Source organism: Corapipo altera, unplaced genomic scaffold, assembly GCF_003945725.1.
Source record: "Corapipo altera isolate COAL_440 unplaced genomic scaffold, ASM394572v1 24, whole genome shotgun sequence".
NCBI classification, from domain to species: domain Eukaryota; kingdom Metazoa; phylum Chordata; class Aves; order Passeriformes; family Pipridae; genus Corapipo; species Corapipo altera.
The window spans coordinates 2,201,065-2,222,895 of NW_020884903.1; the positions used below are offsets into that span (position 1 = coordinate 2,201,065).

At 36.3% G+C, this 21,831-nt stretch overlaps 1 protein-coding gene across 10 annotated transcripts in view; it reads left to right on the forward strand.

The window, feature by feature from the left end:
* PTPRM (protein tyrosine phosphatase, receptor type M) overlaps positions 1 to 21,831 on the forward strand; it is a 459,625-nt gene that overhangs the window by 383,654 nt on the left and 54,140 nt on the right. For all 10 annotated transcript variants that reach the window (XM_027650889.1, XM_027650890.1, XM_027650892.1 and 7 more), the window contains one exon: positions 16,688 to 16,775. In XM_027650889.1, coding sequence (XP_027506690.1) covers positions 16,688 to 16,775 — 88 coding nt within the window. The remainder of the gene's footprint in view (positions 1 to 16,687; positions 16,776 to 21,831) is intronic.

Here is a 21,831-nt window from a genome sequence, read left to right on the forward strand (position 1 = left end):
CAACAAACTTCCAGTATGACATAACGAATGTTAGAAAGATAGGTCAGATCCTGTGTCCTATGCTCATGAAAGAACAGTAAAAGCAACCATCTCCAACGCCATACGAATAGGTAGGAAAGCACAGAGGAAACTTAAATAGATGGAGAAAAGCTTGTAGTGTAAAGCTCTTTTTAGATTTTTCACATCCTTCCAAGATCCTCTGAACCTAAGCATGACTGTCAAGACACATACTTTTTAATCTTGAGATAGACTGTATGCAACAGTTCTTCAGCCTTTCGTGATCCCTGTATTGCTCTTCCATGTGCTGTCAACCATTAGTCATTACCAGAACACTTTATTGTAATCTTAGCGTGAAGAGTATTTCAGAACATTGTCCACTGCATTAGGCTGTGACATCTGCTGAGTTTTTGTTCACTTAGCCTTAATTTTTATCTTTGGCTGTTTCTATTTGTTGGTGGGGTCTCTGGTCAAGCTGGAAAGAAAAAACTACAGTAAAACTGCCTTTTCAGTTTGTAGTTTTGCTCATTCACCCATTCATACTTCAGCTTCAGTTTTTATGCTCTGCGTAATGCTGCTGTACACTTAGCTTCTCTAAGGTTGGCATAAACTTTACATAAACTGTGTAAAGATTATATAAGGAAATCCTTAAAGTGACACAGCTGATACCTTTTATCAGCTCCAGTACCAAGTCTCTACCTTTCCAGGGTAATGAAATATCACTCATTCCTGGCTGCTGTAATATCCCATTAGGAAATTCTGAGCTGTGCCAGAGATCAGTGTTACTTCTGCCACACTAATAGCAATTATTTATTATTCCTTATATTGCAGGGAATCAGGAGCACCCAGCAAAGCTATTAAGCAGCAGGTTTGAAGTGAACAAAAAGAAATATTTTTCACACAGCACATAATTACATCGTGGAACTCATTGCCTCAAGATGCTGTGAAGCCGGAATTATAAATGGGTTAAAAAATGGGCTAGACAAATTCATTATTAAACACAATGACTGTGTGCAGTCTCTGGCTGAGGAAGAGGTTGCTCAGGAAAGCCATTGATTGCTAGAAGCTAAAAGAGTATGCTGGGGAAAGATTCACTCTCTGTTTGCTCTGTTCTTCATACTTTTTTGTAAACATCTACTATTAGTTCTGGTGTAGAAAAACTGATCGGTTGTATGGACCTTTGGTTTGACCCAGTATGGCTGTTAACACACATAAAGAGGAAGAAAATAAATCAATGCTCCTGTATATACAAAGCAAACAATGTGATGTGAAATGGTAATTCTTTTTTTTTTTCCCATACTGGTAGTCAGTTTTATAGAACTAACATCACTTCAGTTTATAAAGAACAAAAATTATTCTTTAGGTCAGTTAGCATTCTTAGTGGGTTTTAGTTCTTTTACTTTAGTTGCTGTCTTCTTGGCCCACTGTCTTACTGTTGGACTATAGGACTGCTGTGGACTGGGGCTGCAGGTTAATGATGCTCTAAAGGGAAAGAGAAAAAAAGAAATCCGGTTGCAAAATATTTTTATTCAAAGTGCATGTAGTTGCTATGCTAAAGCCTAATCCGTTAGCTTTTATTCTGAGTAGTGCTTTATTCTACAAAGAACCTTGTTTCCATTAATTAGACCCTTTCAAGAGAGTTGTATTATTTACAGTACATTGAGGTAGTGGAATTAAACTCCTAAGGTGAGCAGTAAACCACTTCTTGTGTTTTGGAGAGCAAAAGGGATACAGTTGTATGAATTTTGAAATTAAACAGGTTGAGCTTCCAAACCACACCAAAGCATTTGTTTTGGTTTTGCACTGAGAAAAACATTTCAAATCTAAACAAATTTGGTGTCTTGCTGCTTTCCTGGTATTTTTATACACACTTCAGTTTTACTAGTGACTTTTTAATTGTCTCTTCTTTTACAACATCACCAGCTTGAATTTTGCATTTTGATAGTTACATTGTGAATCAAGTCTATAGAACCAACAGTAGCTAAAACATACAAAAATGTTTGAATCCAAGAAAAATCACATAAATTGCTCGTGTTTTTTATGTGTTTAATTGTAGATCTGGTTTGAGATTGACGTATTTTTCCTCCATTTGTCAGTTTTTTGCATAGCATTTTTGTTTATTTTACTGATATTTACTAAGCATATGTGTGTCTGGCACACAAAGAAAGCTAAAAAAGCCATGCTATCTGCTGCATTTAGGGCTTCTCTGAAGTTTAACTGTTTTGTGGATAGCTTTTTATTTCTTGTTACTGGGATTATGTGTTTGTGATTTTTTGATGGCATTTTTTAAAAACACTGTAATCATGCCATCAGTCAATATTTGATCTTTGCTGAGGTAGAAGGACAGCCTAGTAAGGAAGCAAATGTCTTTCCTTTTGACATAACTAGGAGTATGTTTTCTTTTAGCTAAAGTGCACAACAGTGGAATTGCCTTAAATATCTTATAGGGGATCCGATTGAATCTTTTAAAAATATTCCTTTTTGAAGGTCATTGCCACCTCCGTCTTCTGAGCATAGCAAGCAGTACAGTGGATGGGGGTCCTCCTCCCCAACACCAGGAAAAGTGAGGAGCAGGAGGTGGACTACATTCCTGCTTTACTTCTTTCAGCTATAAGTAATCTCCTTTTTCCTCCAGAGAAACAGCAGAGAAGATGTCCTGACTGTGGAGGTCAGGATGTGGAAACAGCTGTGGAAAGAAGTTATACTAGGATAGTGATTCTGTGCTTCTGGGATTGAGGGAGGAACAGGCCGTGTTTTTTGTGTGTCCTTTTTCTCCTGATTTGCTGTTTAGCAAGTGCCAGAGTCCCTGGAAACCTGACTAGTCTGTAAGTGTAATAATAACATGTTTTTTTGGTGTAATGAAATATTTGCATAGTGCTACCCATATGACTGTTTTAGTGTGGAAGAGCAGTGTGTTGTAGCGCTCCAGCTTAGTAGTGCAATAATATAAACAAATGAAAAAAGTCGCTCTCCTCTCTATTTTCATGCAGAAAAAGGAAAAAAAATACACTACAGAAAGTACTATTTTGGTGTCACTAATGGCACCACATTTTAAAAAGCTGCATGCACATGAAATGCGTGTGGATAAAACAGTGAAGTGCTCCATTCACCATGCAGTTCTGCCCACACCTGGAAAAGTTTCAGCATCTTCTAATGAAAAGTAGAAAAATTACCTGGGTTTATGCTAGACTTCAGCTTTTATCTGGTATCATAACAAGTATTTGTATTTTAACTGATAGGACAAGTTTAGTTGCCAGCAGTTATGACTACAATGAAGTTATAGAGAACGGTAACTTTCAAATTCAGCTACCTAATATGAAAAAAGCAAACCATACTTTTTTGGGGTGTTGTCTCAGATACACTTTTAAATATATTCTTATGGAACTAAAATTCAGCTTACAGAGGCTGACTTAGGGCAAGGTAAGAAGCCAGAGTGGGACATGGGACCACCATGTTATGTTGACAGATTTGCACTAAATCCAGGTACTTTACAGCCAGTAAAAGGGTCCTCATGCAAACTAAATTGTTATTAGCAGTAGATATTTCTTGGACATTTGTGGACATTTTGCATGGATGCTCTCTACAACTACCTGAAAGGAGGTTGTGGCAAGGTGGGAGCTGATCTCCCAGATAACAAGTTACAGGACAAGAGGAAACAGCCTTAAGTTGTGCCAGAGGAGGTTTAGGTTGGATATTAGGAAAAATTTCTTCACCAAAAGGGTTGTTGAGCATTGGAGCAGGCTGTCCAGGGAACAGGTGAAGTTGCCAGGTATTTTAAAGGGTAGTCATGATACTTAGGGACATGGTTTAGTGTTGGACTCAGCAGTGCTGGGTTAATGGTTGGACTCAATGATCTTAAGGGTCTTTCCCAACCTAAATGATTCTGTGGTTGGTGAGAGTGCACTCTGCCCCATCATCCAGGTCATTCATGAATTTGTTGAACACTCCAGCTGACCTCCCTAACACTCCAGCTGTTTACTCCTTAATATATGTCCCCCCTTGTACTCCTGCTCTGGTCCCTACTGAGCTGACATCTCCAAGTCTCGTAGCAGTAAGCCTCCCCTTGTTATTTAAGTGGGTGTTTCTCAAAGTTAGAACTTCCACCGAATGTCAGGACTGGAACATTTCATTGTCAAGTCACTCTTGTCCATGTAGCTCACTCTTCATCATTTTATCTTGTTCCATTTGCAGCATTTGGCGCATAGAGTTTAATAATACTTTTAATAAGAAACATAATAAATATGGACTTTATTGGATTATTTTAAACAACTAGTAATTGGCTTAATGAGAGACAGATGCCTGGAATCTTTGTATTGTCTTGTAAGGGAAATATTTATATAGTGACTCAAATTTTTAAAAGTTTTGTTTTATAGAAAGATGCAGAGAATAAAGGCATCTGCTGCTATTCAACAGAGCTTTTACAGTGTTGGCTTGCCTCAATTAATCTAGCTTCAGTGCAGCGTTCTAATGAAAGGAATAAAAATGTAGAGCTGCAATGTATATAAATCTCAAAATGTCCACAGAGAGCTGATAAATTGCTGTATTTTGCTCAGTTAATCCAAAAGAGAAAATGAAGAAGCAGATTGCAAAAACCAAAATTGTACATCAAGTCGTTAAACCTCAGTCTTCATTACTGAAGAATTGTTTTGATACTCAGCACAATCAGAATCTGAACAAAAGAGTACCTAGGTGACATGTTCACAAGGATGCTGTACACCAGGAAAAAATCCACAGAATAATGTCATGGGTGTGATCTAAGTGGAGAACTATGATTATTCCTTTTCTGTTCTTAAAGCTGTGAGTATAAACAGTATTTTACACTGTTTTTTCCTTTGTGACTAACCTTTTATTTGTTAAGTTTCTTATTTCATAATCCATTTGTGTTAACGTAGACTTTGTAACTTTTAAGTTAGCTCCCTTGCTCCATGAACAACTCACCTTCATGTCCTCACCATGTTGTCCTTTAGAATAAAGACTAATCTGTCAAACAAGAGCACTTTTCTTTCCTTTTTTTACCAGAGTCTGTCTCTGTGAGTATTACATTTGGGTCATTATTTTACTAAACTGTACTGTTACTTGTACACAGCGACTGTAAAACACCACCAAACTAGAGTAGAAGAGACATCGGTGTTGCAGTTCTGCCCAGTAGGTAACTGATGACACTCGAATTCCCATTTCCGTCACTATGGATGGAGATGGTTTTTTTTCTTTTAGTTAGTCCAATACTTACTTCACTTGCAGCATATATTCTCTGAGTGTAGCTCTGTGAGAGATATAAAAAGGAAGAGACATTTTCACTTCGATATCCAGAGATCTCCATTGTATTGCACAAAGTCAGTACAAGTCCAGAAGACTTCTCAAGGCTCTTTGAATATTTCGTTCTCAGGCATCAGGAATATACTAGCTGATTACAGGGAAAGGGAGCTGAACAATCTGAGTGTCCATTGATAAGCTCCCGTACATGCCATAGTGAAACTGTCACTTGTGTATTGTATTTTTCTGTTCAGAAAATTTTAGTACTACATATCTGATGTTAGATTAATGATGCAGAAGTGGTCTTCAAATGGCAGCGTTTAGGAACAGAAACTCCTTTTGCCTGTCCCTCATTATTAGCTTCCACAGAGTACTTTGTCTACACATGACCCATTAGTTGAGCCTAGGTCATTTGAGGAGCCTTGATTCCATATATTATATACTCAAATAAACTGTCTGGTTTTAAGCTTGGTTGATAAACTCCTGCAGGGATGCCTCTCTGAATGAGAAAGTGCTGTATATACATTTCAAACATCAAAATAAGGCAATTCAGGTTGGTAAGCTGCTGCTCTTTGCTAGTGTGCCTAAGCAGACACACTTTGTTCTAACAAGAGTCTTGGAGCTGTATTGAATTGCTGCTGTCTGTCAGTATACAGTGAGCAAACTAAAAATAATTAGGTTAGCAATTGACAGCAATACTTGTCATCATTGTCAATCCCATTACTACCCCTACTGTTTTTATGCTGATTATCTTTCTTTGCTCTTAAATACTCAGTATTGTTCTTTCAATGGTTTTTCAGAGAGATGGGAAATCATCTAGGACCAACACCAATTTTTTTTTAAAAGGAATACATTAAAACTTATCTGAAAAGGGTGGGATTTTGGAAAACTATAAAATGTATAAGTTGTACACCCACAGGGTCTTTCTCCCCAAAAAACTTGGTGAGAGAAGGACCCGGCACGCCAAATAAATTCTTTGTTTCTTTGTTCCCTGAATTATGCTGTCCTTCTAAATTTAAAAGAGGGATATTTCCCGCACTACTGCTCTTACTTCCCTTGAAAAGTACTCTGTTATACACACTGGGAAAAACAACACTGTGCAAAATATTTGTGTTCCGTCTGTGCACGCTAGTGTACTCTGGCTTTTATCTTGTAGTTGAATGTGATGTCAGTGTCGCCCTATAGCAGAATTAAAATCTTATTATGTGAGCTTTGTTTCTTTATCTTCTATTCAAATTATATTAACTAGAGCAGCCTAGATACACTCATGAAAACCCTTGAGGCTCACTTAGTGAGCCAAATCTGAGGGGTGTTTTATCACTTCTGAAAGGTTGGATCAGCTGTGTGTACATTACAACTTGGATGAAGATAGGGGAGGGGTTCGTTCACTTTTCAAATTCAACATTTGTTTGCTTTTGTTTCGTTTTTCCACATGCCATTTTTTGTCGCTTCAGGGAATTTTATTACATTCAAGGTTTTTTGCAAATTGTGTGGTTCTAAATCACAAACAGTTTGTCTTTACAGGGGATTTGAAGATCGTATCAGGTTTTCTGTGCTTGGGTGAGCTGATAATTTAGACTCAGGCAGTTCTTGTGAATTCTGAGCTCAGAGCACTGTCTCAATTACAGTGATGTATTCAAATTAAATCAGATCAAAATATTACTGGATTAGCTAGAAATGTGTCAGAAGTCACCTTTCTTATCAGTGTATGTGTCCACCAGTTTAATGCTGATCACCTTTCATTAGAAATAATCTTCAGTAAGCAGAAGTGCACAGCTGTAAAATAAATAGTACCTCTTCAAATAATATAGTTGCTCAAAGAATAATGTCACAGGCTTACAATGTCAATTAAGTCATAGAAAGTAAGTATTTTACCATGGAAAGTAAGTATTTCCCACTTACTTCAGAACGAGTTTCTTGGAACCCTAAGCCTTGTTTTGTGCATTTTGTAGCATATGCAGGCAATGAGTGAAGCAGCTCTCATCAATCACTTTGTAAAACATGAGTGAACTGAGAAAATTGTAATGACTACAGCACAAAGCTTACCTCTTCAGCTAAATACAGATTATTTCTTACGATGACTAAATTTTTTTCTATTTTCTTCTTCTCCTCCCCCTCTCTCTCTCTCGCTCTCTCAATTTTTCATTTTAATTTCTTTTTTCTTCTTTTTGTTTTCTTTTTTCATTATATTTTAAACCAATTGCAAACTCTTCTCTTTACTGTATGAAGAACAAATCTGTAGTTCTTGCCTGCTTCTTTCATAGCACATTGTATTTTTATGCTTTGCTTTAATAACATTTCATTACTCTTTGAAACCATTCTCTGGGGCAAGCTTTTATTATTTGTAAAGTAAATCAAATATCAAAGTGCTAATCTTTAGGAGGAAAAATGGGTTAGACTCAGGAAAAAATATTTAAATCTTCTGTTAGTTTTTTGAATTAAAACTTAAAGTGCACAAAAAGATTCCAAATAATATTCTCAAAGCTCTAAGGTACCTAAAAACAGTTTTTAGAATCCATCTGCCTGCTAACATTCTGAGTACAACAGAGAAAATCTAGGGGTGATGTACTTCTGAGTTTTAAGTAGTATTGTGGAAGGAATGCTTTGCTTGGCAGAAAGGGACTGAGAAAAGAATTTCTTGAATAAAAATTGGAAACAAAAACCAAGAGGAGACAACTCCATGGTTTTCCAAATTCTGATAGAGTAGCAATGCACAAGCATACAGACATCCTTAGGTAAATGTAACTCCAAACAGAGGGAAAGGAGATGAGTTGCAGCCAAGGAGGAAAGAAGAGGAAACTGCTACTAGGGTAAAACAGGGATGTTATTTCCTTTCTTCTGCATTGCTTACTCAACAGGAAGACTCAAGGAGTCTTAGCAAACAGTGCAGATCCCTGATGCAAATAATCAAAGCCTGTGGCACCCTTAACAGCAACATTGCAGCTTGCTCAGTCTGGAAGTTCCAGGGGCCTGTCCTTGTGGCTACTTGTAAAACAGCTGCAACAAAAAAGCAGCACAAGTTTCACTGTGACATTGGAAAAAGGAGTCATTTACACTGATAATTTGGCAGCCAAGAGCTACTTTGGATAACATATCCTTTAACAGAGGAAAGTGAGGCAAGTTTTCAAAGGTGGGGGCAAAAGAGGCACATTATCACCATAATCATGATCAATAATAACAGTAACATTAGTAGTAGTAGTAGTAGTAGTAGTAGTAGTAGTAGTAGTAGTAGTAGTATACTAGTAGATGGTTGAAATGGTACCTTGGCTACCAGCATTAGCTCAGAGTTGGTGTCTCTGGTGTTACACAATATCTTAAGATACCTTTCCCCTTTGGCCTCATTCAAACCATGTCATAGTGATCAGACTGAATATTTTCCTTCCATCTGAGTCGTTTGAGGTATTTACATGTTAGCCTTTCAAAGATGGTATAAAAAAGCCAATCTAGAATTTATCTTACCTGCACATTCAAAGCACTGTATATAACTTGGAGTCCTACCCCTTTTGTGTAAATCATGGAATCACAGAATGGTTTGGGCTGGAAGAGACCTTAAAGATAATCTAGTCCCATCCCTCCTGCCATGGACAGGGAGACCTTTCACTAGTTGCTCAGAGCCCCATCCAGCCTGGCCTTGAACACTTCCAGGGTTGAGGCATCCAGAACTTCTCTGTTCCAGTGCAACACCATCCTTGTAGTGAAAAATACCTGCGTCTTTGTAAGTAGGAATTCCCATTAAGAAATAAACGACTCTGCACCACTCATGTGTGCACAACTGACATGTAATTAGAGCCTTTGGAACAACACAGGGAGATGACAGAGTTACTGAATAATGAAGCAGATAATTTTGTTCACAAAAGGATGGATAGTGCCTCTGTGGTGATCAATGTCTTCCTGTAGTTCCCCAAAAGAGGTTTCCTATCAAAGCACAGAACTAGTTGGTATTCAGAGTAGCCTGTGTTCATTCACTTCATGTTTACAGATGTTACAGTCACGAGTGTTGCTCAAGTTCACTCTCTTCTTGAAAATATACAAGATATGATAGTTGTGAACAAAACTTTTAATTACATGCTGTGTGGAAAAAAAAAACATGGGAAAGGAATGGGGAGATAAGAAAATCCCACAGGCTGTACATGAAAAGTATTTGTTAAATCCTCCAAAAGCAGCACATTTATTTTCATAAGAGGAAATAAGCACTGCTTGAGACCAACTTTATTTCCTTTTACACAGAAGTTAAAAATAATATGTCCTGCACATTAGTTACAGTGTAAGTGTGTATATTGTACCCAGAGGGTCCTTTCTATAAAAAAAGATCATAAAATCCTATCAACATACTATATTTTTATGCTGGAGATAAATCAGGAAGATTAATGAGGTTAAGTTATTGCTGTCTAGTATGCCAGGGAATAAGTTTCTAAATTAGAATTTTAATTGTATGTTCTATTGCAGTCCTCTTACTAATTCACATTTCACCATATTTTAAAAATCTTTCCTTTTACGAGAGTCTTAAAGAATTTTAAAGGAATGAAAGTAACAGAGTTTTTAAAACTTATGTGGGCAAAATGGAAATAGCTCTGAAAGCCTATCAAAACTAGGTTATCTATCGAATTTTTAGACCACCCTGCAGGATCTATAAAGATTTCTATTCCTGCTTTGAATCTTACAGGTGTTATCTTCAATGTTGGATGACAAGATAAGAAGTTACATCAACAGATCTCATAAATAGGTTGGATTAAAAATATATAGAAAGTAACTTTTTATCAGTTGTTACAGAAGTGCACCATGACACTCTTTTTTGCAGTATTGTCAAGGTTTAAGACCAAATGACAATTGGTTATTGGAGACTAAATGTACTAAGCTACCAAAATATTTCAGTCACTGATATATGCAATTTTACAAATTGCACAACTTTCCTATTCCACAGGAGAGAGGACACATTCCAGGAAAGAAGTCATGTGGGTCTGTGGGGTGGTTCAAGCCATGCTATGTGGTCTCCTACAGTGTCTCTCAGAGGGCCTCATCCTCTGGGTCCTGTCCCCAAGCAATCCTACGGATTCTAAGATACAGTGCTCAGTAGGAAAAAAATACCTAATTCTTGGTTATCTTGTTCAAATGCACTTGGCACCTAAAAACTAGCCTTCACCGTGGCTGGTACTCTCGACCTGCTATTCCCAAAGGTGTACAAACCGTCACGACTTTCACAGTGACTGACAAGTCACTTTTCACTGAAGTTACTTCTCTATTCTTGTAACTGAGATACCTTCTTGTCCTGTAGCGTTAAATGAATTTCCCCTATATTTGCTAATGCTATTGTCAACTAGATCTAACTCGTGCTGACTGCTGCAAGTATCTATATCATTCATAGTACCACACTGAAGCACTTTGATCATTTTAGTATGTTTTCCTCATGCAGCTATTGGTTGACTAGACTGGCCAGCTATTCAGGGAGTACCAAATCCTAAGACTTTAAAAATACAAATGTATTAGAAAATACACTAATTGAAAGCACTGCCTCTAATAAATGAGCACACCAGTGCAATCACAGAATTAGTACCAGATTTTGTCTTACTGTGTGGTTTTAGTCCTTTTTTTGAAACCTGAGTGTTAAATCATGCTGCAGTTAGTCAGTTTAGGAGACAGCAGTTCCCTTCCATTTCAGCATTTCATGTAGGCAGTGACTATGATGTTTAGTGTCTTAAAAGACTAGAAGGACTTTTGCTTTCCTAATCTTCTTCTCATGTGTAATGCAGACTAACCTAAATGCACCTGAGAAAGAAAAGACTTTGCTTCCAACCTTTGGCTATGCAAGCCTTTATAAGTGGAGGTTTCTGGGTTTTCTTACATCAGTTCAAGGAGGCACAACCACATAAATGAGCATCAGTAACAATATTAGAGAGGTGCTGTATGTCAGACTATAACTGTGTGTGTACTTTAAGACTGATCTGCATCTTTTACCTTACACACAGAAAACTTTATGTAAACTACCAACCTAATTTTACCAGAAAATTCTAAACAGAAAAGGGTAGTTTTAGCAGTAATATGAATATATTCTATTTGCAATAGTCTTTATTGTTGGCTTTTTTTTTCCTTCTGTGTTCAGACCTAGGCTACAGTAACACACCGGTAAGTGCTTTATAACTGCTGAAGGCAGTTTACATTGATTAGATAGATTTTCACATTGGCTCTTGCAACAGACAGTTTTCAAGGGTAGGCATAGTAAAATGTTTTTTTAAAATCCCATTATTTGAAAACTGGAAATAATTCTCAGTGATTGAAGCTGACAGAGAAGGAAAAGCTGATAGTGAATATATTCTCTAGTGGCATGCTGTCATCCACAAATGCTTTCAGTGACCAAAGCAATGACTGAAGTATGAGGAGTTGCTTGCATACAGTGGGTTGCCATCAGTGAAATCATTTACCACTGCTCACAAACACTTGGGGTGATCTATTACTTACAGGTAATGCATTTTCAATGATAAAATCTTCCCTCAAAGTGACTAGAAGATTAAAAATGTTGCTTCATAGCTTGGACCTCCCTGTAGATTTCTTTTAACGTAACTATCAATGACTCTTCTTAATTCCTTAATAATCTAAATACTTAGTTATCAACAAACTGAACATGATTATTTCAATTTTCTGTTAAAAAAAACCAAAACAGTTAATGTTGCTAAGTCACAAGAACAGCTTCACATATCAGATATTTAGCAGATTCTGCATACTGAAAAACCAATGAACTGACAGGTTTACTGTACTCATAAATATTGTGCTGTTCATTAAATGAACCTGAAGATCCTTGTCCTCCAAACATTTTTGGACTTGCTTAAAATGAAATGCATGTTTACTAGGGTTTGTAAATACAAAGAAGAGTCTTATGTGGCCCTAGGATATTAACTTAGACTGTAATGGATGCATTTTTTCCCATCTGTAATAACATTAGTGAAAGGTGATATATCTAGGTAAAACCAACAGTGAATCTTCACTATCTAATTCAGGGCATTTTATGCATCTAATTTAGCTGCAATTCAAATGATGACAGTAGAAATATAAGTTTCTTCTATAGCTAATTGAGTTTAGACAGGGACCTCTATTAGGATCACTGTTTGTTGTCTGATCTGGCCTAAATTAGACACTCTCCATAACTCTCTGCTTAAAAACAAATCCAGAGGTATTTATAACTGAATAGGTCCAATTGATAATTTTGCTAAAATACATTTTAATCTGGTTATCTAGAAATAGCAATGGAAAATGAATGTTATCAGTGGAGAAACTCAGAGTCAGTAGAGAAAATCAGATATCCTAAAGAGTCATACATTTAAAAAGAAATCCACAGATCAAACTTAAGACTGTTACACAGTGCAATATGCATTTTTTTTGTACCTATGAATAATATTCTTGCTTATTAAGTAGGCAGAGCAAGATTTATGATGCCCTTAACTTCTCATTTCTTTGCTTGTAAGAGCTTGCATTTTGTAAATGACATTGTAGGAGTCTACACTGTTGTCACCTAGCAACTATGAAGTATTTTTTGAAAAAGTTGCTGCTTGGCTTTTAATTAACAATAAAAATAGTAATTCCACTGAAGAGTTTACATTTTTAGATCTTAAAGCGCTCACAAAGATGTATTATTTTTACTGTCCTTACTTGGAAGCATGAAAATCTAGGATAGACGGTGCATTGCCAAAAATGACAATCAACAGAGTTATAAGTTGTATTCTGAAGATCTTACCCTGTTCTCCGCATTCCAACCTCTTCAAATTGTAGTTTTATATAGGTGCCTTCCAATATTTTTTGCCTTATGAATTTTAAATGAGGAAGGGGAATAATTTTAAAAATCTGTATTTGCGGTTATTATGTCCCTCTTCATTTGAGATATGGCAGTTATTTTCTAGTCTGAGGGTCACAGTGAATTAGCCCTTGTCAAATATTTAATTTTTAATGGAAAACCACCGCAGTATTGAGTTAAAGCATGCAAAAATATCACATTCATCCTAAGATGGTCCAGCTGCTGCGTCACTGACCAGTTTTCATGTTGCATATAAAGCAGTTCTCTGTAATTCATTTTTCTTCAGAAAGTGTTTTATTCTGATCACTGAAATGTTTTCTACTAACAGAATGACAGTTGACACTGTGTACTGAAATATCTGCTGTAACAACAGCTGGCTTAAAAAGTGTTTCATTTCTCAAGAAGATCATGGAGGCTGGGTAACCACGGTTCTATGTGATTTGAGTTAAAGAAATGCTTATTTTAAATTATATGAGAAATGTCCTACACTCATTTTCAGTTCTCCATTGCCCTTGCCAAGCATTTGGTGGAGTGAAGCTGTTTGGGGGTATATTTCTTCCTAATGGCCCACAATTTAAAGAAACTTCTGAGGATGAATTAGAATGAATAGCCACAAAGATAATGTGTGGGCTGCTATGCAGCAGTTTCCCTGGAGAGTGATATGTCAGAAAGAGATTAGAAAAATTTCTGTAATGAAACATATATTTCTCACAAGTAAGGAAAGATCTTGACAGATCATCTGTTATGAGATATCTGCTCTGTTCTTTACTTGTGGGACAAATGAGATTTCTCCCTATAATACGTTGTGGATTATCGTTCTGTTGCGGTTTGTGTAATGGCAGCACGTGGGGAATTTAGGAAATGACACTCCAGCTGTCTTTTACAATAACTGTTTCTTTTTATGCTTTTGCACTGTAATACCTCTTCCTTCAAATTATCTTTTCTGTACACTTCTCACTGAAATACCAATGTGTATCACAAAATGAATTAAAAAGAAAAATGAATCTACATAAATTGTCTTATTTTCCCTATGTGATATGTTTTATTTCATTAACTAATTTATTGATAAAAACCCAAAGAAAAATATATATGTGGAGTTAATTTTCTATACATTTTTAATAAAGAAAGTGAAGTCAATATGCAGTAGCTGGAAATGTAAATCTGTCTCTTTGTTTTCACTATTGTGTGAGGTTTGATATATAGGTGTTCTAAAGAAGAGAATTATCTATGTTGCAGACATATTGTTAGGAGATGTTTTATCTGTAAGGCTCATTAAGCTTATCATTGTTTTCAGAAGATCCAGACGGGTGGGAGAAATTGAACCTGTTCATTAGCACATGAGATGTAGATGAGCTGCCCAAAGCAGTACATTGCTTGAGATATATCTTCCCTGAATTCAATACCATGTAAATCTTTCCCAGTTGTCTCCAGAGATTACTTTATTTGATTGGTTTTGTAAAAGTTCATTAATGGGACAGAGAGACGCAAGGTGTCCTTATGAGTATATTTGGATCTTCCATTTTGCTTGCTGTAGGCTCAGAAGCTGTACCAGCAGGACTTTGTAGCAGCACATGTAATGCTTAGTGCATTAAACTGAAAATCACTTGCTGGGTAATATCTTATGGATCAATTCTGTGAACTAGTCTCTGTCAGAGACTATAAGAAAGCTAGAATTTTCAATAGTCTCTGTAGACGTCTGAAATGCAAAATCCTGAAATCCACATCAGATTTTAGATCAGATGAATGATTAGTTTGTTCTATCTTTGAAGCTTTGTTGTTGAACATTTCCATTTCTATTTTGCCTTTAACTGTGTTCAATTGTGCAGTATCCAGTGTTTTCTGAGAATGTGAACTTTGCAAGAAATTGAGACATAGATCTTTGCCCACAGAAAGTCATTCCTTAAGCAGTTCAGTTGGGCTTATTACAAAAGTATTTTTCATCCAGCCTGAGTGGAGAGCGCTCTAGAGTGGGAGGGCTTGCTTGCTTTAGATGCCATTGGCAAATCTATAATCAGATAACAATTGATGCTTTTTTGGCAAACAGCCCCAAAGCTATAAATCATCTTAGAATTTACAGGGTTTCACTTATCTATCCTAGTAACAATTTGCATTTCTCAGAGCTGTACCCAATGATGGTATGCCATGATAAAAGAGAAATTTATTAGTATTAGTGGGTTTTAACCATTTCAATTTGCAAACCATTAAAAATTTTCTAAGGAAAATGTGGAGAGATGAAGGACGAACAGATTGAAGTCATTTGACAATCCTTCTGTTTTTCTTGAGTTATTATTTACAAACTCTTTAGAAATAATCAATGTATTCCCAAGAATTTCTGTATCATAATTTGGAAACCAGTACTCTAGTGAACTTGTTAAAGAAATATCCATTTTAGACACTGAATGCCCTTGTGTCCCATTGACTTCAGCAAGGGATCTAGGGTTTATTTTGACTTTTTTGCTTTTTGCTATTGGAAATCATTGAGATTTGAACAACATTTTTTCAAGTATGAGGCCAAAGGATACTAATGGTAGTCTATTTAATGGGTGTTATCTGTTTTAAACCACTCAGAATGTACTGAGGTCTTTGCAAAAACTTCCAAAGGTTTTCCCTATTTAGGTTGGTGCTTAATCATTTTGAGCTTCTGTTACCAGAAAAGTTAATCATGCACCTTCATGTCCCTCCTGAATCAAAATATTTAATATACTGATCGTTCTAGTAAAAAAAGATTAAAACATGAATTAAGACTGGTCATCATCATGATAGAATTCCACTGGTTTGCCTGGCAACTAAATATTTTTAACACAAGATTAATATTTCAGTACAAAATGATAAAATGCATCTACTTTATATGACTTATGGATAAAGTGCGTAAATTAAGAAATTGTGCAAATTCTCTTTTAGACCACAGAAAGCACAGAATGGATAGGGCATAACAATTTGCTTGCTGCCCTTTTGGCAGCTTCTGTGTTTTATTCATGTAAAAATATACTTTTAGCACTTTCAACTTTCCTATTTGCATGAACTTTATTAGCTAGAGCATAGAGGCTGGGTGAATAAGATCGCATGTTTCACAAAATGACATTATTGTTTGAGAAAACAATCATCATGGCAGTATTGTAAATTGTGTTTAAGAAAAAAAAGATACATGTATGCTAGTTGAATCCACTTTTTCCAAATGCCTATATATGTTTAGACCCATGAGGTCATCTGCCAAGAAGTAAATGAAACTTGATATGTCAAAAATAAAACATGTCAGTACAGTGTGTAATTCTACACTCGAATACTGGAGCAACTCCAACGTGATGATGAAGCTCCTTCAGCTTCATATGTGTGTATGAGAACTATGTGGGGAATCTGGATAGCAGAAATGAAGGACTCTCAGTGTTACAAGCATGCAGATTTGGATAGGTTTAATAGCACTTCACTCGCAAATAATTCTTCTTGTTATTACACAGATAATCTCATGTCAAATTTTAAATAACATCTGAAGCTATGCATAAATACTATTTAAACAGGAGACTCATATTTTTACCCAATAAAAGAATCAGTTAAATGATACTTTAACAACAATACCCACAAGTACAGTTTGCCTTTCTCCTTTGTTTACCTACAAGGTAACTATTGCTTTTCTTAATGTCACTTTCTTTCCTTTTTTAGAGTTTCTTTGAAGGACAGTCTGCACCGTGGGATTCGGCTAAGAAAGATGAGAACAGAATGAAAAATAGATATGGGAATATCATTGCATGTAAGTGTTGACAACATAATTGTGCACTTTGTTAACTTCCCTTCAGAACTGGATAAGAATGACCACCAGCCTTGTGCTCACATCAGGTTTCCCTTTCTCTAATTAAGAATAGAAAAGTGAGGGAAGATGTAACTTTTTTTTTTTTTTGGAGAAAACTGTCAGATTTAATGCATTTTCTGAACTAACCTTCTATATACCTTTCATCCTGTGATCAGTGTTTGGCTAATGAGAATGACATCTTTAACCAGTACTCGGCTCTTAACAGCTCTGAAACTACTCCTGTCAGTTTGGTGCAAGAGTACCCATGATCACGTCAGTACCTCGGGTTTAGGTTCTGGATATTGTAGGAGCAGACAATACTGCTGCTTAAGTGTTCCTCAATAACAGTGATAACTATCCCAACTTACCCTTCTAATGCTAGGCAAACTCTAAGAAAAAAAAATATAATCTGTATGTTTTACTTAAAAAGGCCAAGCTTGATAAAGCTTAGATATACTAATAATCAAATAACTTAAGGAGATGGTAGCATGGTTTGGCAAGTGACACCTAAATCTGGCATTATGAGATTGCAAAGCGTTGTGACGAGATGCTGCACGTGAAAATTTATCAAGTTCACCACAAATATATTATTTACACACTGGTATTGTTGCACTTTAAGAGTAAGTTCTCAGTGTGTCTGTAGGAGATGATCCCTTCCCTGATTTTTCCTTTAAAATCTAAATTTAAGATATGGAGTGTATTTGTTTCTACCAGCCAGCCAGATAACCATGAGGCAGGTGTAAACAGAGAAATATGCAGCCATCACAACATGTCAGAAGTTTTGTAAGCATGAAGGATGGTCTTTAAGGAGGGATCATTGAGTGATACTGCTGCAGTTTAGAAATCATTTATAACCTTAGGTACGTTGGACAGCATAGAAGAATAAGCCATGCAAATTGTCTGAGCATTTAGACAACCTGTGGAAGGAGCATGTCGTGAATATTTACAGTGACTTAACTTCAGCGCCTAATATAGGCACTTGTCCAGGGACAGATCTACCTAGGTTTCCTCATCAATATGCCATGTGAACTTAACAGAGAGAAGGACAGGTCTTCTAGAGAAATGATTCAGAAATAGAACCCATTTGAATACTTTTGAATCACCGCCTCTGGTGGTCCTCTCTGCAGTGCATGTGTAACAAGTCTAGAGAGAACATCTCCTAACTTCGTGACTTACAGTAGGTGGTATGAATAGGCCCAGCTAGGCTGAGATGGTCTGTAGAGAGAAAACAGCTCTGTAGCTTGCTGCAAATGCTTGTGGAGGCAGAGGCAAATTAAGCAAGAGGTGCTTGTCAAGCAAGAGATGATCTGCCACATCATTTTGAGTGGACATGATAGTATTGCTGTGTATTTTGGATGTATATGGTTCTACATACTGAAAACGGAAATGAAATCTTCTAGAGAAATGTGGATATCATGATGGGCTGGTGCATAAACAAAAGGAGCTAAGTTAGCTGAATGTGGTTTTGCTTGTTTTCCTCAAGCAATATTTAATGTGTAACAAACTTGTTATTTGGTGAGGATGTAGCAATACATTAGCTGAGTAATGACTAATCATTTAAGTAGAAATAAGAATACCAGGAAGTTTTATGCTTATCCTTGCTTTGTGGAGATTTATTTTCAGCCCAAGTCTATTAAAATAGATCTCCTCTTTTAGTCAGGTTTAGTGTTGTCGGTCCCCTCTTTAATGTCATGTTAGCCATTATCTTACATTTTGACACCCTTTGGTTGAAGAAAACTAGACGACTTACTAGTGCTTTATGTCTGAGTTAATGAAGTGATGAGTAGCCAAGGGAAAACAAGATATTAGATTCACAAATCAATGGCAATTACAAGTGATACTGAAGGCATTCTGAGAGGCCAGATATAACTCAGAGCATTTAGACCTCAATGTACTTGAAATGTCCTCAGTGTTTAGCAAAGGGAAGGAGTTGGATGGAGTTGTTATCAAAACCACTTCCTGTTTATGTGGCTGTGAGAACAAAGATAACACAAGTAAAATTAGTATCTATTAGAATTAAATGCAGTATCTTAAAAGAGAAGCTGAAACTGCCTACACAGTTTGTCATCCATTAAATACATGCATGCAAATAAGGTAGTTAACTGTTTAATTATTTTATGTGTTTTTCTGGATCAATGATCTGCTGAATAAATGTGCTGTTGGATAAATGATCCTTTTTTCTTTCAGAATCTGAAAGTACAATTTCAGTGCTCCACTTTTTAAAATTTGTCCCAGATAGCTGATTAAAGTATATGCTTTAGCTTAAAAGCATTTTAATAAATTGCCTTTTTATGCTATATTCAAACACTTAAAAATACTGGGGTTCAGATGCCACTGCCTTGGTACATGATTATAATGAAATGTATATTTTTTGCTAAGTGTTTAATGTAATCTTTTTCTCTCTGTTTAACCTCTTTGTTTAAATTTTTCCCAAGATACTACTGTTACATTATTGCTTGTAGTCATTATTGTTCTCAGAGGGAACTAAAACAACAGCACCAAGTGGCCAGCATTGCAGGAGCTTGTCAAAATTGCAGTATGCTTTATGTTACCCAAGTGATGTGCATTTAATTGGCTACAAGCATGCCCTACCCACTGTATGAGTGGCTACAACTTGTGAGCCACTGCATCAAAAAGTTGAATCATGATCCCAGTCCAGTCACCCAGAGAAAACATGCTCCTTCTTTAGTGAATGCAAAAACCTTTGTGTTTACTAATTAGGAACTAAAACCATCATGAATCTGCTAAATGAATCTTTCTTTACATAAGAAAAATTCTGTTTCTGCCATAATTGTATAGGGTTATTCTTGGATTTTGGTAAAATCTATTGGATTTTCCTCAGAAGAGATCTTGAGGTAATTTGGGAATGGGGGTGGGGGTTCTGTATTTATTTTTACCTAACTCAATATTGACTAAATGAGAAGAGAATATTGATCACAGCTTTTAAAAGCAGCTAAAGATTTTAGGTGAGACATTTATAAAAGGTTTGATTTGCAAAGAATCGGCAAGGCACGTCCCAAGAAAGGGTCATTGGCAAGGCATGCTAATCAACCAGGTGCTCAAGGGACTTGTTAGAGATCACAGTCTGAAGGGTGGCATATTCATGTTGTGGGTAACGTGAGGGGAGTAAGAATATAATGCTTATATTTATTATCTATTACCATTTTCTACGAAGACAAATTGATTCTATCATAACTAATTTTGAAAGCTTAAGTGATCAGTCGAAAGTTAAATTTGATCTCCTAATGGAAAGGTATCAAAATAACAATGAGATGGAAAAGAGAGTATTTAAAAGCTATAAAAGTTTCAAGAGCAGCTGAAGTATAAAGGAAAAAATACCCTAGAAATCTAGACAGTTAACCTAGAGGTTATTTCAGAATCAGCCTTCATGTTGAAGAATATATGGCTTGTGTACCTCTTAGGCCTGAATCTACCTGACATAAACACAGCAAAGACACAGTAACATTTCTTTTTGTTGACTGAAAGATTTTTTTTCAAATTAAGAAGTGTTACCTGAAGTAAGGAGTCAACTAGAGTTTTCAAAGCGATAAAATAAGGGAGTCACTCCAGTTTCACCACAAATAAATGGGTATTGAACAGTCCATTACCTCAAAAATTCACAGAACTCTATCTGAGAATTCAGTACTGGAAAGGATGCACATAGGAAGAAAAAAGGGCAAATGATGATATGAAGATATAGGTGTACAGTAACTTCTTTAGTTTTACTCTATCTGAAATGAGAGTTTTGGCAAGGAAAGAATGGCGTAAGCAAAGAAAGGAGCAAAATACAGGAAATCTAAAGAAAAGATGCTACTGCATATTATTCAGTTGTATAAATCAGAAATAACAGGAAGTTATATTTTTAAAATATTTCTTAGTGGGAAATTTAAGCTTGTTCTGCCCAATATGGAACTCACTTGTGTGTAAATCATTAAATACGGGGTTCAGTTGTCTAAACATAGACTTGTAGTGACCTGGGACATCTGTACAGGACCAACAAATGTGACACAGCACACATGAGAGACATGTTATTTCCATAGTGGCAGCTGAAAGCTAGGCAGTATGTCCTGGTGGCTGTATAAAGTGATATGAGATGTTTGTGCTTAGACAACTGAACCCTGTCCTAAATACATCCAGGAATATAAAACTGAAGATCTTTGCTAACCTGAGTTTTTCTGGTGAGAATGTTTATAAGGCAATGATGCAGGAAAGTATGAAAATATGAAGACATACCATGAGTCCAAGTAAGCTTGACTTCTGAGTCTGCTGACTTTAGCAGAAGTTCTGTCAGGTCCCAAAACTGTAAAAGCAGCAGCCATGGCTGGAGCTTAGAAAGTTTCTTAGTATCTTTCTTAAGTAAGATGGATTTTTAGAATTAAGGTCCTGTGAGCCGAGCCTGTGTTCTGAAGAAACTGATAAATAGCTTAATTAAGCAGAGAATAGTACAGCACTTGGATAAGCATAGCATGGTAGGATCAGACCAGCAAGGGTTATGTAATGGAGAGTCACATCTCTATAAATTTTTATTCTCAGAAGTGAATAAAGAGGCTGAAAAGGCTAACCTGATTAACATAATTGATTTCCATATTCCAGCATGTTTGGAAAAACTCTTTCTTGACGACTGTTAAATGAAATAATCACAAGAAAATAGCAAAGACCTGTGTGGAACTTAGAGATGGAATTTTAATTCATTCTGATTTACTATATTTGGCTTTAAACTGTACCCTTTCTCTCTTCCATGGGAATCCCAGGGAAGTAAATAAGGCTCTGAGATCTCTAGTTCCTGCGACTTGGAGCATAAAAGAGGATGAAGTAAAGGATTTACGTCTTCCTTTCCTTCTCAGCCATTTGAAAATCTCTTGACTTGTAGCTCTAAAACGATGTTATCCTAAGAACAACTTCCCCTATTCTCCCTCCACCATAATGTGGGCAAATATTATCCTACTTATGATTGAGTTTTTAAGCCACTTCATGTTCTTTCATTCATTTGTTATCTTTTAGGAATTTTAAATCTGAA